This window comes from Gymnoscopelus braueri (assembly GCF_963280865.1).
Source record: "Gymnoscopelus braueri genome assembly, chromosome: 1".
In the NCBI taxonomy this organism is placed as follows: Eukaryota; Metazoa; Chordata; class Actinopteri; order Myctophiformes; family Myctophidae; genus Gymnoscopelus; species Gymnoscopelus braueri.
In genome coordinates this window covers 22,688,937-22,715,286 of record NC_137603.1, presented here as the reverse complement: position 1 = coordinate 22,715,286, position 26,350 = coordinate 22,688,937, and the positions used below count along the sequence as shown (strand labels likewise).

The window sequence follows — 26,350 nt, the reverse complement described above, 5'->3', positions numbered from 1 at the left end:
GTTGCAATGTCAAGGGTTCCAATTAGGGTTGCAACTATCCATCATCTTCCTAGTAATCATTCTATTGATTCCCGAATAATCGAGAGAAGCTTTTCTTAAAGATATCATTTATAATTAACAAGGAAAAGGCTATATTATGCTGCACTTTGTGAAGTTCGCGAAAAAAAATCTGAAATAGCCGACCTACAGGCTCAAAGCCATGAGCTTCATCGCTGCCGGGTGGAAACCTTACCGTACTGTATGTCAAAAAACGTTACTTTTCAGGAAGTGGAAAAAAGAACCTGCGTTCCAATGGGTCTAAAGTAGTCATTATTTAGTCACAAGCTATTGTTAATACTTATAAAATATTTATAAAAGCCACAGACACATTTAACCACTTTCACTTCAGAACATTTTCAAAAATTGCAAGATCTACAAGATCACAACCTTGAGAGCTTTTAGATCAGCTATTTTTTCTACTTTTGTGTGACACTGTAGTATGAAAAAGTAGGACGTACATTCATGGAGATACAAGGTTTCTGCCCAACAGCGACAGCTTGTAGAATTGCTGTTCTGTATTTTTGTTTTATTTAACACATTGGGTGCCAGAGGTTTATTAAAATATTATACTTTGAGTGCCAGGACTTTTTAAACATTTTGAACCTTTTTCAAGTAGTCACAAAAGAATTTCAGTGATCACCGTCCTCACGGTGATCCCCTCATTACACACATACAGGTCTCGTACAATCGGGGGGAAAAAATTTAAAACATTCGGAAATCCATTCCATAGTTGCAGCCAGTTGAAAATAGTTAAATTAACATTGTAAAAAAAAAAAGTGCAAAGGAGCCGAGATACAGGTTTTTGAAGTCATAAGTTAACCAGGAGGTGGATTGGAGTCTAAATCTTGTAGGAGTGATATTTCCTGTTGCTGTGAAGGAAAAAAAGCCCTTTTTTTTTTTTTCAAAAACCGTATATATACGGTTTTGGCACTCAACGTTAGTATGCGCAAAACCGTATATATACGGTTTTGGCACCCAATGTGTTAAGCTATTATATTATAAAAAATGATAATTTCTTTTATAATAAATGAAATTGTTAAGATTAACTGTTGCACCCCTAATGGAATCTAATCTGGCGTTCAGCACTGTTCTGAATCAATGCATTGCCATGTCACTCCATCTCTCACTTTAGTAAAGAATAAAAAGGCATAATAATAATTTATTATAGAGGTATTATTGTGAAACTAATAATAGAACTTGGCATCAAGTCCTGTCCAATTTCACAGTTGAGTCAAGCTGATGTGGTGCAAAACGACGCGTGCGTGTGTGTGTGTGTGTGTGTGTGTGTGTGTGTGTGTGTGTGTGTGTGTGCGATTGTATTACTATACTTGTGAGGACCAAATGTCCAAATGGCTGTTTTTAAAAAAAGATTTGGGGAGTTAGGCTTAAGGAAAGATTCAGGTTATGTTTAGGATTAGATATTTACAGGTTACGTTTAAGAGTTAGAGGTATGCCTAACTTAGTTGCATGCACTGCGTCGCGTTGTGAGCTTATAAATCGACTATTTGGGGATTTAGTGCTTGGGTTCAAAATGGCACAAAATTGTAAAAATGCATTCATAATATCCCCGTCCTAAAATGTTGTCCTCACAAGTATAGTAATACAGTACAAAGTGTGTGTGTGTGTGCGTGTGCGTGTGCGTGTGTGTGTGTGTGTGTGTGTGTGTGTGTGTGTGTGTGTGTGTGTGAGAGCGCGTGTGTGCCACACCTCGCTGCTGATCTTAGCAGGGACGCTGGCAAACTCCGGGTTGGACGCAAACGTGGTCAGGTTCTCAACAGCCTCGATGAGCGGCGCCGTGGCAAACCGACACTTGTTCCTGTTCTCCTCAGAGAAATCACCATCTAAAGCCTTCAGAGAAACACACACACACACACACAGAGAGTTCACACAGGCCTGAATTTGTGTTGAGTTAAGATTAGTTTTTTTTATTTGAGTTGCACAGATTCTCTCTATTCCTGGCTATAGTGGTGGACAGGGACAGATTCTCATATCATTTTCTGGTTCCAACCTTCCCCTATACTTATTCTAATGCCAGTGCAGAAAAACGAAAAATAAAAATGTAGTTGCAAAAGTTACAAAACACAGCATTGCATTTGCTGTAAGCTCTGAGAAATCTTCCTGACAACTCATCCAGAACTTCACAGCGGACTGTGTTTCATGCATTTGCCTCTTGACTGAGTCTGTGGATCTTAATGAACTGATCCTCTTCTGTAGTAATTAAGTTTGAAGTACTTTTGGAATTGAAGCATACTAAGCCTCCTGAAATGACCACTGATTAACATAATGATGATGATACTCTTAACTGTCCTCGTAACACAAACACCAACAGTTGTGGTCTAAGTTTCTCCAAAGTAAGATAAAATTAAATCAAAATGAAAAGAAAAGAAAAGGAACATCTTCACTTTCCTATATTACTGAATCCATGTTCAGGGACCACATGCAACACCGTCACGAACCACAAAATGGAAAACCCCTGGTTTACCTCGTTATTTGAAACTTTACTTACTTTACTGGCTTGAAACTTTTGGCCCCGTTTCATATGAACATCCGGCATTGTACAAAGACAAAGAACAAGGAACAGCACAATACCAAGTGAATTTGACTGCACAAGAATGCCCATGTTGGCTGCAGCAGCAGAGGCAGTGCTGTTGGCAGTCATACCTTTATGGTTTTAACTAGGTTGGCAGTGCTGTTGGCCACCTCTTTGGCAGACTGGACAAAGTGCCTCTTGGCCACCGGGTTTGCCGTCTTGGAGGACGCCAGGCGGCAGGCGTTGCACAGCGCCGAGGTGTGCTTGGCAACGATGGTGGCGGACGACAGCACCTGCGGACATGAGACGATATCAAAATGATCATGTTCAAAATTACCCGTTTCATTTAAAAAAGACGAGGCTATGGACTTGGTTTATAAAGGAGCTGGGTTTAATCCATTAAGACCTCGAACGCATCTGTGTAATTTTAGATTTCTTTGGTTATTAAAAAATTGCAGATATACAAGCTCATAGCGCGAGTGCCGCGCTATGAGCTTGTAGATCTGCTATTTTTTTATTTTTTTTTATTTTTTTAATTGTGAACATTTGTGCAAATCTTTGAATATATATATTTTTAAAGCGAACATTTTAACTCAAATCTTTGCTTCTGGGGATTCTACAAATGTCTTCTAAAACAGTTTTTTGAAAAGAAAATATTTTGCTATATATGTATTTGGCCGCGGACCCCCATCTCAAAATATATTGCTCCAGGGACCCCCGCAGAAGCAAAGATTTGAGTTAAAAACTTTCGCTTTAAAACATTTTAACACATACACATTTTCCAAAAATAGCAGATTTACAAGCTTGTAGTGCGGCAATTTTTTAATAGCCAAAGAAATCTAAAATGACACAGATGCATTCCCGGTCTTAATGGGTTAAAGCCGCACACGACATTCGAATCCGGGTCTCCCGCGACAAGTGCTGAAATTGACCACTGAGCGAATAAGAGCACACCTGCTTGCTCTGGGGAGATATTGCATTTTGACCTTCAGGCAGTACAACTTGTCAACGAGGTAGGGGTCCTACCAGAGCACAGGTTCTAAATGTCTCAATAGAAGTGCAGGGTGACCAAATACAACTACCGCAGTTGTGTTAGTTACTATATTGTATTAACATACGCTACCATGCAGATTGGTCAAAATAACATTTTATTCACTAGAAAAAGTTACATAGTGTAGCTTTAAGATCAATAATATTAAAAAGGTCATACCAGTGTTTTGTATGTTTTAATCTATCAACTACAAATCATGTATTGTTTACATAATTGCCATTTTCCTAAGCACACGATGACAGCTAAAAAGCTATGGTACGCTTTGGAAAAGGGGTCGGCAGTAATATAACATATTACTGCATGATTTGTAGTCAATGGGCTAAAACGCCAGTATTGATCTTTAAAATAACACACAATGATTCAAAATAGCATTTGACCAGCGATATGTCTGTGATATCCACATGGACCATGGAAACACATAAGACAGGTGAAATTACATTCCGGTTCATGGAATATCAAAGTCCAGAGGGACAGAGAAGGTGCATTCAGTGCAGTTTCCCTAAGCTTAAAATTTTAATAGGACAGTCAATGAAATACAAACTTTACTGAAAAGTGCACACACTGTACTTTCCCCTGCAGTGGTCAAAGGAGGCTATTTTTTTCTGAGAAACCCCAGGACTGGATTCTAACATCTACCAGTAAAACTATTCTCTAAGATTCTGAAGCCAAGTATGGACTTTATCCAAAGAATCAATATAATTATCTTAATACTTGCTATACTATGGTAAAGTTTGAATTTGTTTTTAAAGTAAAATACATCTGACCTCAGGCCTGTAAAATTATAAAATTAACAGGATTTTTTTTATATTTTTGCCAATTAACCTCAATTGAGAATAGGAGTAAATGGTTTTATAGTGCAGAGGGCCAGGCAAGACCCTAAATCTCCTTTGGTTTTCGGTACCTCAATTCTACTTCATGTATGTTTGACGTCAACAAGGTTCTCACCTGGGAGGGGCTACTGTCTGGGTCCACCAGGTTCTGACAGGCCATCTGGATGGCCTGGTTGGCTTTAGCAAACTGGATGGGGTCCACCAGACCCTGACGTCCCGCCTGGCTGTTGGGGTCCGACACACCCACCAGATACGAGGCCTGTGTGAAACACAAAGACACTTCCATGAGGACGAGAAAAGGTACACCAGTGTCCTCTATTCCATTGGTTCTCAAAGTGGGGTCCGGGGACCCCTAGGGGAGGTACCAGGGGGTCCCCAGCCAAATGTGTTAATATAGCGTCACAATCATTTTAACCACTTTTAACCATATTCTCTGCTATATTTGAAAAATCGTGAAAATGTGTGCAAATCTTTGTATATATACTTTTTTTTTTAAAGTGAACATTTTTAACTCAAATCTTTGCTTCTGGAGGTCCCTGGTACAAAAATATTTTTGAGATGATGGGGGTTCCACAGCCAAATACATATCAATGTGGGGGCTCTTGACATGAAACAGTTTGAGAACTAAGTAAGCAGTAAGTAGGTCGGAGAGGCTTATTGTCGGTATCAGCCAGAGTGCGGGAATCTATCCCCGTTTCACAATGAGCTAGGCTAGACCCCTGGGAGATGGATTGCTGAGGTGGAGCGCAACACCTACCATCAGCTCCCAGTACTTACCAATGACCTTGTGGTCGAAAGGCAAGTGCTCTACCGACTGAGCTACCCAGACAATTGATTTGAGAACTTTATTATTATTATTTATTGATTAAATCAATTAGCTTGATTAACTAATTAACCCCTACGATGCAGTGTGTGTTCCAGCTGCACAGTACCTGTCCTGCAGCCTCCGTGAGGCCGCACAGAGCTTTGGAAGCCACTCCAACACACTCTCCGAACGCCGGAACATCTCCCGTCTTACAGTTCTGAGAAATGCCTGCCATGGATTCTCCCAGAACCTGGACACAAGGATCATGGTAGGAAATGTTACGTTATCGCACCGGAGGCTTAAAATGATCGCATTTGCCGAAAAAAAAGACAACTCACAGGTGTAAATATGTATGTAAATATGCCACACTGCAAGCTTGTACATCTGCTATTTTTTTTAAATCATGAAAGTGTGCAATCTACTGATTTAGAAGGCATTTGTAGAATCGGCCTACGCTATGTGGAAGTAGACAACGTCGCAGACCCTACTCAGCCATGCTCGCTCCCGTGGGGGGCATGCATGTCATGCATCAAACATAATGACTGACTGCAAAGACGCAGTCTGTTTTTAAATGCAGATCTAGGATCAGATTTCCTTCTCTCACCCAAAATGAAAATTACCCCAAAATGGATCCCAAATCAGCAGCCAGGGAATTTAGTCAATTCATGCACATTTTTGTGAAATGGTCAAATTATTGCACATTTGGACGATTTTAGCATTATTGATCGTACATAGTACAGAGGATTGCACAAATATCATAATAATCGTACATCTGGCAACACTGACCAAGATAAGAACGGCAGAAAGAGATGGAGGGGATTAGGGTGGCTAAGCTGGTACAGTGCATTCCTCTGATCGGCCATGCATATTATGGGCAAACATACACAGACCATTGTCTTTGGTGGTGTGAGCGTGTGCAGGGACTGGCAGAGCGGCAAGTGTTCTGATCATCTGGGTGTCTGTGAGGCTTACCTTAGAGTTCTCCATCACGCTCTCAATGCAGTCAAAGTAGGACAGGTCACTGACTGGTTCGTTGGGGTGATCCAGCATTACCCTGACCGCCTGAGGGGAAAACAAAGAGGTCAGCTTCCTGGGGGTCCCGGAAAACCCAGGAGTCCTTGAGGGGTGTAACAGGGGGGCCCCAGCCACATGAGGAGTAGATTAATTTAACTACCGTACAATTAAAAAATCCAGTGGAATACTTCCAAGCTAGTCTCAAATCTCTCAACAGTCAACAGACATTAATCAGATAAATATGGTAAGCTAGCTTTGAAAGCGTCTAATCAAGTTACGTGGAAGGCTTTCTTAAAAACAAATAATAGTAATGCAACAATTTTACACGATACATGCAGTGGGGGTCCGCGCTTCGCCTCTCTCTCAGCTAAGGGGTCCTGAAAATCACGAAAGACCACAGGGCTTGAAATGTACATGGTAACCTTAGCAACAGCTATGGTTACAAGGTCGATTCTCATGGTCAATATGGCCAGGAAAGGAGCTCTACCGCCGTATCAAATGCCTGAACACCTGATTATTTTAACAGTTTCCACTCGACTACCATCAGACTGTTGAACAAGGCCTGAACACTGAATACTACAGTACTATGCTAATACTCTGCTGGATTACCTTCCCTCATGTAGAGTACATTCATACTTATGCGGATTAACCTTGCATGGATTTACCTGATGTGCCCTCGCGTTGTGAGCTTGTAGATCGGCTATTTTCACAATCGTGGATTTACCTGATGTGGATTTACCTATGCGAACTATGTGGATTTACCCTACGTGGATTTGACCTTTTCAGGCCGCGACCCTCCAAAATGATCATATTTGAACTGGGGACCCCCCCAAAATAATCATATTTGAACTGGAGACCCACCCAAAATAATCATATTTGAACTGGGGACCCCCCACCCTGACAAGCACTTGATCTACAAGCTCACAAGCTTGTAGATCTGCTATTTTCATTATTTGGCCATTTTTTAGGTATATAAAAAAAGTCCTTAATTGTCACTTCACTGTCATCAGGAGACCCCACCAAAATTATGTGGGGACCCCCCTGGGGGTCCTGACCCACAAGGTTGAGAACCACTGCACTAGTGAACCGCACCTTATGAACCTGCTCCTATCTTTTAATCTCACCTCTCGCCTAAACATTGTATAATGACCTTTGTATAATGTTGGCAAAATCTTCTCTTATGGGGTCCCTGGCACAAAGTATTTCCAGATGGGAGTCTGTGTCCACATACACACAGAAAAGGTTTGAGAGGAAAACATTAAATGGCTCAACGGAAAACCTAGATAGAATCACAGGTTTTTACCTCTAGTTCTCTGAGAGCGTTATCGCATTCCTTCTGCCCAGGTGCCTGCTGGGTACACAGTGTGATCAGCTGGTTGATGCTGTCCGTCACCGCTCTGGAACAACAAACAAACAAACAATAAACAAATATATTCAACTAGATGAGCTTGCTATGCACTTGTGTCTGTAATGGAAGTGTGATGTACACAGAATGTGTGTGTGTGTGTGTGTGTGTGTGTGTGTGTGTGTGTGTGTGTGTGTGTGTGTGTGTGTGTGTGTGTCACAAAATCGCTTCAGAATGAGGGTCCTCAGCCGAACACAATTTGGGGGTCCTTGACGTGAAAAAGTCTGACAACAGCGATACCCAAGTACCTGTCAGACTACTTCAATAACGTGAAAGACACACACAGGCACGACACAACACCAGAGGGAGCTCCACTGATCTCGTTCAACCGAGATTCTGCACAAACATGGGGTTAAATTCGTTCTACTGCTATGCCACCAAAACGTGGAATGCCCTACCAACAGACATCAAAAAGTGTGACTCCTTACCCTCCTTCAAAACCGCCATAAAAGAGCACCAGCTGTATGCAGTTAAGTAACTGGTCCTAGAAAAGTCATTAAGCTTAACACCAGACATTACAGTAAACATCCAACTGTCTACTGTATACGTTTATTGCTACTAACGTTGATGATGTCTTGTATATTACTTATTGTACAGTATGTCTTTAAATGTCTTGATGAATTGAATACACAGGACCACAATGTAAACAAGCCCCTAGGGCTTTATTTGTTATCCTTTTAGCATCATTGTAAACTCGTACCACTGCACTGTTTGCAAACTGTTAATAAAGTATTCAATCAATCAACCATTGCCATAATGGACAGACTAGACAGACACTGACTGCTACAGTTTACAGTTTAATCCTATAGCCGCTCATTAGTAACGGATGAAAGCTTTAAGTAGAAAGTAAGGGACAAGGTGGAAAGATGGCTCACATTCCTTCTAATTAGGCCCCCTGTGTGGAATGAGGCCACATCAGGCTGTTCAATAGCGAACAGTGGCCTCCAGGGTTACATTGGCTGTGTGCATGCGCGCGTGCGTGCTTGCGTGTTTACACGCATATACTGTAGTGTATAAACATACTGTTCGTACATACAGTACATGAAAATGTTTCAGAAATAATCAATAGTTTCCGCCCGTCATTCTCCGTCATTCAAAAAACACTTTCTGTGGACACGGCCCCTATATGTGAGTTAATTTGTTACTGTACTGTTCTGTACTGTACTGTACCTGGCAGCAGCAGCCAGTAGGTTCTTGGCGTTGGCCGCTGCTGGGTCCACAGACAGAGACTTAGCAGCCAGCAGCAGCTTACTGGAAGCCATGGAAATGTTCTTCAAGTTTCCAATCACTTGGATCTGGTCATCTTTTCTCTAAGGGACAAACAAACAAACAAAATGTGAAAAGTGCCAAAGGATGAGAGTTTCAAGGTGAAGCCCTGGGGAGAGAGTTGTTAGTACATCATTTGCATTTATAGTTTTAAGAAGCCTGTTAATTTAGTGCACACAGTTTCTGAGGACCCCCAGATGGTTTCCAAATGGACCCTTTTGGTTCTGTACCTTTACACTCAAGTTCTAAATAAACACTGAGGATTTTACAGTGTAGATTGGGGTCCTAGAGATTAAAAAGGGTATGAAATGGGGGTCCGTATGTGGCCTAATGCATATCAAACTGGGTAGTCCTTGAAATAAGGAAACGATATGGGGGCCCAGTTGCAATGCCCTCACGGCCCACCAGTTTGCCCCGGCGCACGGGTTGAGAATCACTTGATTTAGAACCCCCCTCAAGGAACCCTGAGGGGGTCCCTTTGAGAACCACTGCAATAGCACATACCGGGGTGTGTCCTGCCATCTCGATACCAGCGTCCAGGAACTCGTCAAAGTTTTCGCTGAAGCTCCCCGAGGCCACGGCCAGCTGGCTGCTGGACCCCCGGGAGGCGTGGACCACGTCGCCCGCCGACTGGTTCAAGTCCGCCGCCGTCTGGTTCAGATCGTTCTGGGCCTCCTGGAAGGACTTGGAAGACGGAGGGATCTGCAGCCAGACAAAGAGAAAAGGGGAGAAGGGGGGGGGATGTTTAGATGAAAATGGAAAATACATTTTAGCGTGTGTTCAAACACATTGCTCTAGACCAGTGTTTCCCAAATAATGGGTCGGTAGCCATTTTTGGGTCACACAACCGTTTTTTTATGGGTTGCGAGTCAATATCCCCTTTTTAAAATGATTTCAAAAGATTCTCTAAAATATAAAAAGAAAACAAATATCAACGCAAAATCAAACTGGGGGTCCTTGAAATTAACACGTTTCAGAATCACTACTTTCCCTGTGTCACAAAGTCACTTTGGTGGGGTAACACTCAACCACTGCCTGAGGTCAGCCTCTGAAGTGGCATACGTGAACACTCCAAAAGAATCTCTCTGAAACAAACCACATAGAGCAGTGGTTTTCAACCTTTTTCATATCAAGGTCCATTATTTATTCGGCTTTTGAACCACAGACCACCATTTGATGAGATTTAGACTCTCTCAGACCCAAAAGTTGTCGTTAGATACGATTTTTGTCCACAATTCCATGCTGTATAGATGTTGATGAGAGAGAACATGGCAAACTATCAAAATCTAATTGTGTAGACCTCTTGTAAATTAAGTAATGCACATGTTAAACAATGATTTAACTCTTGAGAGTGTAAAATGAAACCAAATGGACCCGCAAGGGTCCATTTGGTTTCATTTTACACTCAAGAGTTACAGATCTATAAGGGTCCATTTGGTTACCAACTCTCCATCATTTAGCTGGGGACCACCTGGAACCCCCTCAAGGACCACTGGTGGTCCCCGGACCACTGGTTGAGAATCACTGATATAGAGGACCGAGTTTGAGACTTTTAAAAAGTAGACTAACAAGAGACTAACAAGCTCACAACACATCGCAGAATAAGTACTGTATAATATAAGTCTATTCTGCGGATAATTGATTATTACACACCATAGCAGTCAGCACATTTTAATTCATCATTACAAATTCATCATACAAATGTTTCGACATTAATTAACATCCTCGTAATGAAAGCTATAATGTAAACCGGGGAAAATATATATAGGCCTATACCACAACTTTTTTCTTTTTCTGTTGCACATTTTGCACACCCTGCTCACCGTTTCAACCAGCAGCTTCTTGCTGGCCTCTCCGATGCTCTTCAGAGCCATGTCCACGTCCTTCTGGCCCGGCAGACAGTTGACACAGTTGTTCAGAGAGTGGGACACAGCCTTGGCCACCTGTAACACACGGGAACCATGGTGATGTTACTGAGTGTGACTGACATAGGGATGGAGTTCAGGGGGTTGTTATACAGTGGTTAAATAAAACTAACTACAGCCATAGAGAAAATGGCCTTCTTTGACCTTGTAGATTGCCTTTTTTTCACGGAAACTTTTTGAATCTCACCCCTGACAAATTCCCCATATTACAATAAATAACTAAAATAAACACTAAAACTAAGCCTTTTAAAAACATTAAATAAAATAATAAACTAGCAAATCCACTTCATAAACGAATTCAAACTAAATGCAAATTGAAGTCAAAATAAAAACAAACAAGAAATTCAATACTATGACAAACTTGGATGGAGTGGAAAGTATCAGCCGAGTAGCAAGTGTTGCTTTGACAAAACGATCAGATATACAAGCTAACAACGCATCAAATCATGACGGGTTTGTAAGCTTGTAGATCTAACATTTAACAGCACCACAGACAATCCACTTATCTCTCACCACATTAAAAAAAATCACACCCAGTGTGAAGAGAGTGGTGCCTTTCATGAGTTCATTTCATTAGTTACTTTTTACAGACTTTGATGACTTCAAAGTGTTTTTACTCATTATAAGTACTTTAAAATGTTTTTACTGATTTTTACGTGTTTTTACTCATTTTAACATCTTTTAAGTATTTTTACTCATTTTAAGTATTTTTAGTCATTTTAAGTATTTTTACTCAGTTTAGGAACTTTAAAGTATCTTTTCTAATATTTAAACTGATTTTTACGTGTTTTTACTCATTTTAACATCTTTTAAGTATTTTTACTCATTTTAAGTATTTTTAGTCATTTTAAGTATTTTTACTCAGTTTAGGAACTTTAAAGTATCTTTTCTAATATTTAAGTATTTGTACTCATTTTAAGTATTTTTACTCATTGTAAGTATTTTTACTCAAAAGTGTGTGTGTGTGTGTGTGTGTGTGTGTGTGTGTGTGTGTGTGTGTGTGTGTGTGTGTGTGTGTGTGTGTGTGTGTGTGTACAATTAGTGTAACTGGTTGCATCTTTGTGTTGCAATCAGCCGCAGCTGTTGAGGCTGTGCTCAAACATACAGAGGGGTCACAGAGGGGTCGTGCTCATACGGACGGACACACAGACACACAGACACACAGACAAAGTCACTCCTTGGAGTGGCTAGCACCACTCAAAAACAAATTAAGGAGGGAGGGTGGAAACCTTGTATGTCCAAAACCACCATTCCTTTCTTTATCATAGTTTTATAATAGTGAAAATAAAATAATCCTCAAACATCGCAGCGTTGTGAGCTTGTAGATCACTATTTTCACTACGTTAGTGCGACACTGTTGTATGATGAAGTAGGGCATTAATTTACAAAACAAAAACGAAATACGGATATACAAGGTTTCTGCCCGACGGCAACGAACGTCCAGGTGTTTGGTCCAATGCCCTTAATTTATCTACAGTACATTGCCATGGAGAAATGCATCATTCATTCACTTCATGAGGAGGACAGAGCATAAATAATCAATCTGTGCGTGGGCTGGAAATCTGCCACTCTGGTATATAATTAAGAACACCTTGCTCATCTTTTGTCATACGTCCAGTTTCACGTCTTACTAAGCAGATATAATTAGCTATCTATCCATCTCATACTACGGTACCATGTCATTGTCCATGTAAGTGAAAATATAATCAAACGATACTTTGAGGATTGAGAATCAGCCTTTGACCAATAGTCAGAAGTACTCAGATTCTTTACTTAAGTAAAAGTAACAATACCACAATGTAAAAATACTTTGCTGCATGTAAAAGCATTAAAAGCGTTAAAAGGCTGTAGCATGGAATTCCCCATCGATGATGTCACTGGTAGACATGTTTCTTAACTGTCCACAGCCCTCCAATGAAAGACAGAGTGAGCTGATGGAAATGGTGTCATCTTATAATGAGCATTAGAGAGGACCAATTATATGAAGACATGGTGGGGTGAAGTGCTCCTTTAACCCATTAAAACTGAAAGCATGTGTGTCATTTTAAGATTTCTTTGGCTATTCAAAAATAGCAGATATACAAGCTCATAGCGTGGCACCGAGTGCGCTATGAGATCTGCTATTTTTGAAAAATCTTGTGTGCAAATCTTTGAATATATATATTTTTTAAAGCGAACATTTTTAACTCAAATCTCTGTCCCTGGAACAAAACATTTGGATATGGGGGTCCGCGGCCAAATACAGTACATATCTAAAAATGTTTTCTAAATCCTAACAGTACGTTGCTATATCAGTGGTGCTCCCAACTTTTCCATGTCAAGGACCCCCAAAATGATATGTATTTGGCCACGGACCCCCATCTCAAAATATGTCGTTCCAGGGACCACCAGAAGCACAGATCGGAGTTACAAATGTTCAAAACTTTTCCGCGATTTTAAAAAAAAATAGCAGATCTACAAGCTCATAGCACGGCACTCGGTGCCGCGCTGTGAGCTTGTATATCTGCTATTTTTGAATAGCCAAAAGAAATCTAAAATGACACAGATGCGTTCCCGGATTGAATGGGTTAAGCACTTGGGTAAATATAATTAGTTATTTTTCACAACTGATTATTGAATACACCTGACACCTATTAACCCTCCTCTGAAGGTGTTCAAACCTCAGCTAAAAAGAAAAGAAAAGAAGTCTCTTTAAACACCAGAGTGTGGACGGAGACAGATAACCGTTCTTAACGACTCTTATGGAATGCCAAGTGAGCCTCTAGGCAAGAATTACATTTACATGTTTTAAATGGATCAAACAACCCAAGTGGCCGTCTGTGCGAGAGAGCGTTTGTTTCCAAGACTGGAGTTCTCCCAAATCTGAAGAGAAAAGCACGACTTTAGTCTCTGGACCCCGTCCCACTGTTTGTAATGTTATCGTCACTAGTCGGGCACAAACCTTGTATGTCCAAAACCTCAACTTTTGCAGGAAATGGAAAAAATACTTGAGTATTGCTTGAGTATTTACTGTATAAAACCCACAGACACACACAAAATGGCAAAGAAAATAGCTGATCTACAAGCTCACAACACGTCACAATGCGACGCGTTGGGAGCTTGTAGATAGGCTACTTTTGCACAACGTAGGGCATTTAAATACCAAAAAAATACATAAAAAGTTGAAACATGGAGATACAAGGTTACTACCCGACAGAGACAATATACTGGAAGATTGAAATGTTCAGCGTCTCCCTTGCATGCAATGTTTGTACATCTGCCTGTAACCGTTGGCAACCGCTTTCAAAAAGCAGATGCCTCATTTCTGTGCAGTGATAGATTGTTTGTAAAAGACCGCAAAAGCATGAAATTACTGTTCCATTGTTACAAGATCCAGTAATTAGAAAGAAAATGATGACATTCCTGTTGCTATGTATCTCATATACTGCATATCAACAAACAGTCTCCGATAGCCAGATCATTGGAGATGTCCTTCCAACCGATACGTGTGGTGACTTCTTTCTAAATTCAATGTAGGGTCTAGAACTGGGTGGAAACCATTTGGAAATCTAATAAACAAAACTGCATTGTAGAACCAATACAAAAACTTTAGGGTGGTCGTTCATATTGGGACGGTATTATTGGTTTCTATAGCAGCAAGCCATGTACTGTAGCTAGGTTTGTTAGCGGGCATTCTCACTGTTCCAGCGACTATACTGAATTGACCACCAGATAGTTCCGTAGGTGGAGATCTTTGATCGTCTGGCTACACCAGATTAAAAGGTCTTGGTGTTTGCAACAGTAAACAGAACAAACACTGCATAGCAATAATTATTATCAGTATATAGAGCTTTAACTTTTTAATTTACATCATTTACACCAACTTTAATCAACCAATAGTAACTGTTGTTTTTCACATCGCAACTGCTGTTTCCTCCAAGATAGAGGATAAACAGGCATTCTAAGCAATCCCGTGAAAGGCGTCTTATTCTTGTACTCCACTTCCAAAACAGTGTCTCACCTGTGCAAGGCGCTGCTGGCTCTCTGCGTCGCCGGGCGACACCAGAGCCTGCTTGGCCTCGTCGATGAGAATGGCGGAGCCCTCCATGACGTCCCGGGCTGAATCCAACATGGCCGCCGCAGCCTGGGGGTCCGTGGTGGAGGCGGCCACGCCGCGCGCCGCCTGGGCCAGGGTTTTAAGGGCCTGGGCGGTCTCTCTGGCAGCTACACCTGTACGACAGGAGCATATAGTGGTCCATGAGCTGTATGCCTGATTCATACTTAAGTCCGTATGATGGTGTCCCGCAGAGAAAACAGAAACAGACCCCTGGGGGTCCCAGTGAAGAAGGTACCCCTGCCTTAATAATTAATTTGTCCAAACTTACAGCCAGCAAAAACACTGCAGGGTTGTCAGGATACCATTTTCAAACAGTCCGTAATTAATGATCGCTTTATGGGGGCTTTATTGTTCACTGATTGTCTAATTACACCGGGTGACATGCAGTGGTTAATAAAAGGCAAATTTTTCTCTTTTGACAAATACCTACGCTATGATGAAATGTAATTGGGCCTTAAGAGTCTGCCTGCCTTGCAGCAACAGGAGTCCCCAGGGAAATCTGGAGTCTCATATTGGATATTGTTGATTACTAAAGGAATGTAGCGTTTATTATGACCCACAGGACAGCTTCTCTTAAGCTGCTGTGGAGAACATTTCACCATGGACTTATTGTCCAGTTCAACCAGGGACAAAACGGATAAGAAATTATTCTTCACTTAAAAGTGTTGATAGATTTTCTACTGTGAAATGAATATCGTTGCCGTCAGGCAGAAAGAAATATCTCCATATTTCGACTTTTTTTGTTTTTATTTTTCGTAAATCTTTCTGCTCCTTTTCATTTGTGGAATATGTAAAAGAAAAAAAAAGTAAAAGAATGTAATCATGTAAAACCATAAATGGAATAAATACAATGAAATGAATTACCTACAGTACTTCATTGTAAAACAGTGTCACGCAAAGGTAGCAAAAATAGCCGATCTACAAGCGTATTGTGAGCTTGTAGATAGGCTAGTTTTGCCATTTTTGAAGATTTTTTAAAGTGAAAGTGTGTGGGTTTTATAAATATTTAACCAATGAAAAGTATTAACAAGAGCTTGTGACTAAATAATAACTACATTGAATTCATTGGCACGCGGGTTCTTTTTTTCTGAAAAATAACGGTATGTGGTACAAGGTTTACACCCAACAGTGACGATAATGCAAATACACATTTTTAAAAAGAAAATCAACAATTGTTAAATTCATATTTGAAAAATGCTACGCACGTCTTCGTTGTATGGAAAGAAGAGCTTTCAGACTGCATCTGAAGCCTATCGTGTTCTATGCCTTGAATGCACTTCTTATCTGTGCACTGTTGCGCAACATTGTACTCATGCATGCAAACGGCCTCCCAACTCTCCTTTTTGGATAACAGTTAATGGAATAAACAGAACTAGGACAACCTGGGAGTCATAGATTAAATATATATATAGAAGAAAACACGTCATAGTCTACTTATCGCTTAATGTTTTGACACTTGTTTTTTTCCCTTTTTCTCCCAATTTAGCCATTACACAAATTTAGTTGACTCAAATCATTTCAGATGACTAAAATATGACTAAAACTAAATGGAATTGTATTCAAAAGACTATGACTAAAACTAAATCAAACTTTGCTGTCAAAATCAACACTGAGATGGTACGTACCAGTGTAGTGCTCATTGCCCTGTGCAGCACAGGTGAGGAGCTGAGCCATGGAGGAGCCCACTGACTTGGACGTGCTGCCCAGGTCCTGAGCACACTTCTCCAGCTACGACAGAACAAAACGCAAAACACACACATTTATTACCATTCATATATCACTCATATTATATCGTCTCTGTCGGGTGGCAAACATCATTATGTCCAAAACTGTTACTTTTCAGGATTCCAATTAACCCATTAAGACCTGAAGCCGATTCTACTAATGTCTTCTAAATCCCGACAGTTTTCTGAAAAACGTATGTTTATCAGTGGTGCTCAATCTTTTTCATGTCAAGGACCCCCAAAATTATATGTATTTGGCCGCGGACCCGCATCTCAAAATATTTTGTTCCAGGGGGTCCCAGAAGCAAAGATTTGAGTTAAAAATGTTTGCTTTAAAAAACATATATATTCAAAGATTTGCACACATTTTAAAGATTTTTCAGAAATAGCAGATCTACAAGCTCATAGCGCGGCACTCGGTGCCGCGCTATGAGCTTGTATATCTGCTATTTTTGAAGAGCCAAAGTGTAAAATAATGCTTTTTTAGCTCAAATCTAAAAATGACACAGATGCGTTCCAGGTCTTAATGGGTTGAAAAATAGCAAAAGTAGCAGATCTACAAGCTCAAAACGCGCTTCGAGCTTGTGGATCTGCTACTTTTGATGCTTTTGTGTGATCAAGTAGGGCGTTAATTTACGAAAAAAGTTAGAATATGAAGATAGGAGGTTTCTGGCCAACAGTAACGATATATTACTGAGGTCTACCGTAGGATTGAGGTGAACTCTTACATATTCTCCAGGCAGGGGTTTTAGCTGTCCGTCTGCGGCGGCCATCTTGGCGTCCTGTAGCTCACTCCTCAGGGTCTGGACGGCGGTGAGCGCCGAGTCGATCTCCATGGGGCCACAGGCTTCATGAGCCTACAGGGTACGGGACAAAATGGGGAAGTACATTTTCCCATGTAAAGGAATTCTACGCCTTAAAGTGGGTGCGCGTGTTTTAGTCAAATAAAATGTTACATTTCTTGCCTGGCATGGCCAGACTAATATCACTGCGTAGCACCTTTTTTTTTTTGCACTGGCATATTCGCCTGGTTTCCAGGCTACTATATTTCATTACTATATTTCAACAGCAATTTTCATAAGAGTGTTCAGTAACAAGAGTCTCCCGTCAGTAAACAGAAAAGAACATTTCTGGTTGGGTTACCGACTTTATCCAATCAGGATACTTCCACAAAGATCGGACACCAGGAAGACTAGCTGCACTTGTACATCTGCAGGTGCTAGGGGTGTGCCGAAACGAAACGATACGATACGATATTGGGCTCACAACTTCGATACGATTTCGATACGATACGAACTTTTTTATTATGAAAATATATGGGGGAGAAAAAAAGAAAATGCAAACAAATAATTCAGATTTTGCATTATTCAGACATGCAAACTTGTAGCTTTTCAGCTACAATAGCCGTTTTGAATCCAAATAGGGCAATAGTGTGACACCTGACCCGAAAAAAACAACATGCTGTCACCCTTTTCACCTCGGGGCTGTTTGCATGCCTGATTATTATTATTGTAAAAAAAAAAAAAAAAAAAAAAAAAGATTTTTGTTTTCCCAAAACGATACATATCGTCACGAAAACGTATCGCGATATATCGCGGGACGATATATCGGCACACCCCTAGCAGGTGCATATAAAAGGTGTTGAGTGTGCAAAGAAATCACAACGTGCGTTTGCGTGTTTCAGAGTGTATGTGCATTGTGTACCTTCTGGGCTGAGGTGTGTAGACTAGAGCACTGCCTCCCAAATGTCTTAGCTCGAGACCCAAAAGAGACATTCGATGTCTCCCCAGGACCCAAACTAGTGAAAATAGCAGATCTATGCTAAGTTCACTACACATCGCGATGCAACGTGTTGTGATCTTGTAGATCTGTTGTTTTCACTACTTCTTCAAAGTTTTTCCCCCCATTTTTTTAATAGAATTCTTTTGAGAGTGTGTGTGCATTGTGTACCTTCTGTGCTAAGGTGAGCAGTTCTGCCAGGTGTTTCAGAGTGTGTGTGCATTGTGTACCTTCTGGGCTGAGGTGAGTAGTTCTGCCAGGTGTTTCAGAGTGTGTGTGCATTGTGTACCGTATGTGCTTAGGTGCATAGTTCTGCCAGGTGTTTCAGTGTGTGTGTGTGTGTGTGTGTGTGTGTGTGTGTGTGTGTGTATATAGTGCATTGTGTACCTTCTGTGCTGAGGTGCGTAGTTCTGCCAGGCAGGTGGCCAGGTTCTTAGCACACTGGCCCAGCTGCATGGCGGCCGCCTGGTCCGTTACCGTGGGGACAGATGACTTGGCTGATGTCACCATCTTACTGCCCGGCTGTAGAGAGAAACCACAGGGGTGGTTTAGGATGTGACTTATGAAGTGGAACTGAGGGAGTTTTGAGAATAATTTGGTTGAATAACCCCAGTGGCTGGCAGTGATAAGAAAATGCTAAAAGAGACATTTTGTGAGCGACGAATCATATTAGTTAGGGTGAGACGTTCGGTCATCCGTGAGAGACTCGAAGTAAAAACGATGCTCCTTGACTTGGAAAGGAGCCAGCTTAGCTGGTTCGGGCATCTAGTACGGATGCCTCCCGAGCGTCTCCCTAGGGAGATCCTCGCTGCACGTCCCACTGGGAAGAGACCCCGTGGCAGACCAAGGACCAGATGGGGGGATAGGGCCCTATTCTGGGCGCCGCCTTACCCATTATCCCAAAACTTCTTTGCCATTTTTTACTATTTTGAAAAACATTTTCAAATAGTTCAACTAGCAGATCTACATCGACACGTTGTGAGCTTGTAGATTGGCTTTTTGAACTATTTGAAAATGTTTTTCAAATTAGTAAAAAATGGCAAAGAAGTTTAGAGATAATGGGTAAGGCGGCGCCCAGAATAGGGCCGCTGCCAGATCTCCACACTGGCTTGGGAACGCCTCGGGATCCCCCAGGAGGAAGTTGCTAATGTTGCTCTGGAAAGGGAAGACTAGAAATCTCGGTTGGAACTGTAACCCCAGCGACCCGATTCCGCGCACGGATGGATGAATCATATTAGCGTTCTATACAAAAGCTTTGTGAATGTCAGTGTCTCTGTTCATGTCTATTAGGACGCCACCATGCATCTCGGGAACGGTGCAAGTCGTTCCATTTATGCTACTATATGGCACAATATATGTTATGCGAAGCAGGGCCAATCAGTTAAGCTGACGGGTCGGGTCAGCCAATCAGGGACTTACACTGGCTTAGCGGCACAAACATGACATGAGGCTCCGCCAATCCATGAAGCCGACGGTATGGGTTATATTATAACCCATTCAATCTGGGAACGCATCTCTGTCATTTTCGATTTCTTTAGCTATTCAAAAATAGCAGATATACAAGCCCATAATAGAGTGCCGCGCTATGAGCTTGTAGATCTGCTATTTCTGAAAAATCGTGAAAGGTTTTGCACATTTGTAACTCAAATCTTTGCTTCTAGGGGTCCCTGGAACAAAATATTTGACAAATGTTCTCTAAAACAATATATACATATTAAAAGATTTGCACACATTTTTACAATTTTTCAAAAACAGCAGATCTACAAGCTTTGGGAGTTATGCCAGTCCCTTGGATCCTCTGCGATAAACACGCCGAATTTGAAGTCGATCAGTCTGCCGTTTCTCGAGATACATGGGACACACACACACAAACACACTGATTTCATTGCATTTATAGAAGAATATATTATCCAGTACCTGGAGGAAGTTCTGGCTGGCAATAATGAGGGCCAGTTGGGCACTGAGGTCCTCTGGCTGGGCCTGACTCCCACGTACACCCTGAACCAGCTGGGGGATGTGATCTGCTACCGCCTGTACACACACACACACACACACACACTCAAGTCAGGGCTTTATAAATACAGCACATACATATCGTCTCTGTCGGATGGAAACCTCATATGTCCAAGACAGAAAAAAAGTAGCAAATCTACAAGCTCAAAACGTTCGAGCCACGTTTCGAGCTTGCGGATTTGCTGCTTTCGATGCTTTTATGTGACGCTGTAGTGCGATCAAGTAGTAGGGCGTTAACTTACGAAAAAAAAACAGTTAACCCATTAAGACCTGAAGCCGATTTCTACAAAATGTCTTCTAAATCCCAACAGTTTTCTGAAAAACCTATGTTTCTATATCAGTGGTGCTCAAACTTTTTCATGTCAAATAAAGGACCCCCAAAATTATATGTATTTGGCCACAGACCCCCATCTCAAAATTTGTTGTTCCAGGGACCCCCCAGAAGCAAAGATTTGAGTAAAAAATGTTCGCTTTAAAAGAATATAAATATATTAATTTGCACACATTTTCTCAATTTTTCAAAAATAGCAGATATACAAGCTCGTAGCGCGGCACTCGGTGCCGCGCTATGAGCTTGTATATCTGCTATTTTTGAATAGCCCAAAGTGTAAAATAATGATTTTTTGCTCAAATGAAAAAGTGACACAGATGCTTCTTCAGGTCTTAATGAGTTAAAATACGGAGATAGGAGGTTTCTCCTTTAACCCATTCAATCCGGGAACGCATACCTGTCATTTTAGATTTATTTGGCTATTTTTTGAAAAATAGCCAAAGGCACTTGGTGCCACGCTATGAGCTTGTAGATCTGCAATTTTTTTAATAGCCCAAAGAAATCTTAAAATGACACAGAAGATGCGTTCCCGGATTGAATGTGTTAAAGATGTTCATAAATCAGTTCATTGTCTCATAATTGCCTCACCTTGCAGCTCTGCACCAGCTGTTGGTGAGCAGCCGTGTTCTTGTTGGACGCGGCGGCGTTCTGCGACGCAGCGATGGTCTGTGTGGCTGCAGCTGCAGCCTGCTTGGCTGCATTCTGACAGACATGAAGAGGTGCATGTTATAGATTGGCCGATTCTACAAAATGTCTTCTGAATCCTAGCAGTTTTCTGAGAAAACGTAAGTTGCTATATATATATATCAGTGGTGCTCAAACGTTTTCATGTCAAGGACCCCCAAAAGTATACGTATTTAGCCGTGGACCCCATCTCAAAACATTTTGTTCCAGGGACCTCCAGAAGCAAAGAATTGAGTAAAACATTTTCGCTTTAAAAAAAACATTTCAAGATTTAAAAAAAAAATGCAGATCTACAAGCTCATGGCGCGGCACAAAGTGACGCACTATGAGCATGTATATCTGCTATTTTTGAATAGCCAAAGTATAAAATAATGGTTAAAGTTAAAATGATTGTGATGCTGTATTAACATCTGCCCCAGCAGGCAGATGTTATAGATGGAAGGTTAACTACTTTAGCCCACATAGCCACAGAGAAAGAAAGAGTTTCTTAACCTCTGTTTATAACCTAAACTATTCATACATAATACTCAATATTCAGTCATTTATTGCCAAAACCAAACTACAGTTGATTTGGAATTTGTGTTGGCGTACCCAGAGATAACAAGAAGAACAAGAAGAATGACTTGGCACATTTTATACTTTATCATAGGATGGCGTGCGTTGCATGGCGATAATAGCCGACCTATAAGTTAGCGCACAAGGAAAATGATTTATTTTCAAATGTGAGCCGCGTCGAAACCTTTCCGTTGAAAAGGTCAAGGGTGTAAATCTAGCCTCAGAGAGAAACACTGGGCTGTACAATGCAAACAAAATGTACACACACCATCTGTCTCTCTCTGTTTGTCTTTCTCTCTGTCTCTCCATTTTCCCTCGTCTCTCTCTCTCCCTCTTTGTTTCTCTGAACAAGCCAAGCGTCTGTCTTTGAGCTGGGTTGTTTAGAATGCATCATAATCACAATACTGTAGGCACTGAATATTTATGGAAACGTTTACTATTTCTTTACATTTCTCCAGTACCAGTCAATATGATGGAAAACCAACGGGTCCCTGGGAAATGTAAACTAAATACCGGTAAATGTTTTAGTCAACAACAGTATGTAAAAATAAAATAAAAAAGAAACGTGTTTATGGGAGTGGAAATGGAGCACCCTCCCCTCCTCAGTGCAAAGCAATGTTAGCCATAACGTGTAAAAGTATGACTTTCTTTCCAGAAGTATTTGACATGTGAAATGTAACCAAGAACATTTACTCAAGTACTGTACTTAAGTACAAATGAGTATGTCCATTTTATGCAACTTCATTTACTCCAAGAGAAATAAAGTATATTAGCCGATCTACAAGCTAGCGACGCGCTTTGAGCAATCTCACAAGGAAAATTATTTATTTTCAAATGTGAGCCGCGTCAAAACCTTTCAGTTGTAAAGGTCAAGGGTGTAAATCTATTGTTATTTTACTCCACCACATTTATCTGACATCTTTGCTTTACAAACTAAAATGTTTTTTTGGGGTAAAAAAATACTTTTCGTGTACATTTATTGATCAGAGATAAATGTTTCAGATATGTATTTTGGGGGTTCTTGACACGAAAAGGTTTGAGAACCACTGATTTAAACCACACTTGGGATGTGAAGTGCGACTTTCAATCAGCAGCACGTACTGTACTGTACCTCCAGTCTGTTAATGAGTTTCTTCTTGATGGCGTTCTGTGCAGCAGCGTTGGTGGCGACTCGCAGACCCTCTGCTGCCTCCCGCAGTCTCTGCTGCTGGTCCTCATTCTCTGGGTACGCTGCTGCCCCCTGGAGGACACACACGTCATGTCACATGTCAGAATACAAACAGAGGCCTTAGGACACAAACACACCAGAACACACACACACACACACACACACACACACACACACACACACACACACACACACACACACACACACACACACACACACACACACACACACACACACACACACACACACACACACACACACACACACACACACACACACACACACACACACACACACACACACACACACACACACACACACACACAGAATACAATGACTGTAGGAAGCACGCACCCAAACACGCACATCAGAATACAAACAGAGATATTAGCGGACACACACACACACACAATAATACACACACACACACACACACACACACACACACAAGTATACAAACAGAAACAGTAGGACTCACACACACATGTTTGCACGCCAGAATACTCTCACACGTCAGAATAGAAACCCACGTCAGGACACATACAAACACTCCAACAGATGAGAACCCCCTTTCTCTCTTGCGCACGCACGCACGCACGCACGCACGCACGCACGCACGCACGCACGCACGCACACCCAGATGGAACAGAGTACACTAGCACCCGTAAATAAATGATTGTGTAAACACACACACGCTCTCAGAGCTCATAACACGTTCAACAAGAGCACACACACGCCTCACGCATACTAATGAGCCGCCGCTGCTCCGACCGCACGAAGCAGACGCCACTGTCACAGCCAATAGGAACCATCTTCACACTCAACGTACGAGTCATGATCCCAGTGCCTGACATGCATGTTGGTGCTGTTGGTTAAGCCTGTCACAGTTATTGCATAATCGCCTGATCACAATTTTTTATATAACAATATAACAATATTTTCCATAATCGTCATAATCATTTCCATTCATCTGCATAAATGTATCCTAAAATTGTGAAAAAAGCCAATCCACAAAGCTCACAATGCGTTTACACTGTTTTTGCAAATGTTTAAAAGCATCCAATTATTAAATGCATGTCTTGTTTTGGCCATATAGTATATTATACATTTTGATTCATTTCATCTCTGTGTATATTTTAGATTTAGTTATTTAGACAGATGCCAGGGTCATTTGTTATTTGCATATTATTCTGCATGTTATTTGACCTGGCATCCTATACGCTTTTATAGTTTCAATGTACACTACTGATAATTTACTTTGTGATATTACACTGTTTAGATATATTTTAGTCAAAACTTTTTTTTAAAAACATAACCCAGTTCTAGTGTGTTAACTACAGGGTTTACCAGAACACTGAGTACTGTGTCAAAATTATTCCACAAATTGTAAAAATGGATCAAAAACAGCTGATCTACGATGTGACGTGGTGCATGTTTTGTATGTTTAGTAACGTTTTCAAATAATTGTGGTGGAGTAAAAAGTACAATATTTGCCTCTGAGATGTAGTTGAGTAGAAGTATAAAGTATAAAAAAATGGACATACTCAAGTAATGTGTGAATAAAATGTACTTAGTTAGTGCTAACTGGGTTCAACAGAGTAATAATCCTAAGAGCCTCCATGTCTCAGCAGCTGCACAAAGAGCTAAAGCCCACCTCCATTTAGTTAATTAACAACCATCTGGGTGGGCCCACACTCACTCACTCTCTCTCTCTCTCTCTCTGTCTCTCTGTCTGTCTCTCTGTCTGTCTCTCTGTCTCTCTGTCTGTCTGTGTGTGTGTGTGTTTGTTGTCGTCTTATCATATCAACAAACCAGAGCAAACATATCTATCCTACATTTAGGTTTGGAGTCTGTTTATTATTGACTCCATTTGCGGCTACTATACACTGACTGCCATTGTTGTGTATATATAATACCATATTGTACAGATACTGACAATGTTTAGTAACTGTAAGTTTGGAGTTTTAGTCTCTAGTGCTGGTACTATACACAGACTGCCATAGTGTATAGTATAATGTAACAATAAAGGAACTTGTTCGTTGGTACTCGACTTAACCACTCATACTGTACGGTACATCGTTGCTGTCGGGCAGAAAGCTCCTATCTCCATATTCTAACTTATTGTGTTTTTCGTAAATTAATGCCCTACTTGATCATACTACAGCGTCACACAAAGGCATCAAAAGTAGCAGATCCGCAATCTTGAAACAATACATTTTGAGCTTTTAGATCTGCTACTTTTGCCGTTTTTGAATTTGAATCCTGAAAAGAAACAGTTTTGGACATACTGTATGAGGTTTCCACCCGACAGACGAAATATTCCACAGATCTACAAGCTCACAGCGTGTCGCCAGCTTGTAGATCTGCCAATTTTGCCCAATGTTCAGCTACTTTCACGTTTCACCCAATGTTTACGCAGCATTTCTGCTAAATGTTCACGTATTTTCGCCAATGTTTGTCTATTTTTGCCAAATGCTTGTCTATTTCCCCTTATTATGACATGCCCAGAATAGGGATTCTAGGGTTCATGAGGACACACACACACACACACACACACAGACACACACACACACACAGTGGGTTTTTGTCAGACTATAATGAATGCAGCTCTGCAGAGGAGTGCTGTGATGACTGACAGCTACAAGTGATAAATATTATCTGTCTGCTGCAGACCAGAATATTTGCTCCTGAAAACCCTGCCATTTCCACACAGACTGATGAAGAAAGATATCATCTGAGCAAGTCAGACTGCAGGACCAACCTGTATAGAGGCTATGGTGTACATTTCACGGATACAATACCACACAATACATACTTGTACCTGTCAGGTTCAAGTCCTATTTGAGAAGGCTGACAATGTGTGTTTGTTAGCTACAGTATGAAACCTGCTCTATTGACTGTCAACATTCTGCTGATAAAAACACTGTCAACTTTCTGCTGATGAAAAACACTGTCAACTTTCTGCTGTCCCCACATTTCTATAAAAACACTGTCAATCCTGTCCTCACATCAGTCAATCCTGTCCCCACATTTCTATAAAAATACTTTCAATCCGGTCCCCACATTTCTATAAAAACACTTTCAACCCTGTCCCCACATCTCTAAAAACAGCCAATCCTGTCCCCACATTTCTAT

General features: G+C 41.1%; 1 protein-coding gene across 1 annotated transcript in view; it reads right to left on the bottom strand.

The window, feature by feature from the left end:
• LOC308092067 (talin-2) overlaps window positions 1–26,350 on the bottom strand; it is a 186,061-nt gene that overhangs the window by 37,956 nt on the left and 121,755 nt on the right. Inside the window, exons 23-38 of the mRNA XM_080437863.1 lie at window positions 23,159–23,287; window positions 21,397–21,510; window positions 20,382–20,495; window positions 18,852–18,986; window positions 17,414–17,542; window positions 16,587–16,689; window positions 14,866–15,074; window positions 10,764–10,883; window positions 9,445–9,642; window positions 8,845–8,984; window positions 7,573–7,666; window positions 6,228–6,317; window positions 5,383–5,505; window positions 4,566–4,709; window positions 2,701–2,862; window positions 1,747–1,887 (exon numbers count right to left, since the gene is read on the bottom strand). Of these exons, the coding sequence (XP_080293989.1) occupies window positions 1,747–1,887; window positions 2,701–2,862; window positions 4,566–4,709; window positions 5,383–5,505; window positions 6,228–6,317; window positions 7,573–7,666; window positions 8,845–8,984; window positions 9,445–9,642; window positions 10,764–10,883; window positions 14,866–15,074; window positions 16,587–16,689; window positions 17,414–17,542; window positions 18,852–18,986; window positions 20,382–20,495; window positions 21,397–21,510; window positions 23,159–23,287 (2,145 nt within the window). The remainder of the gene's footprint in view (window positions 1–1,746; window positions 1,888–2,700; window positions 2,863–4,565; window positions 4,710–5,382; window positions 5,506–6,227; window positions 6,318–7,572; window positions 7,667–8,844; window positions 8,985–9,444; window positions 9,643–10,763; window positions 10,884–14,865; window positions 15,075–16,586; window positions 16,690–17,413; window positions 17,543–18,851; window positions 18,987–20,381; window positions 20,496–21,396; window positions 21,511–23,158; window positions 23,288–26,350) is intronic.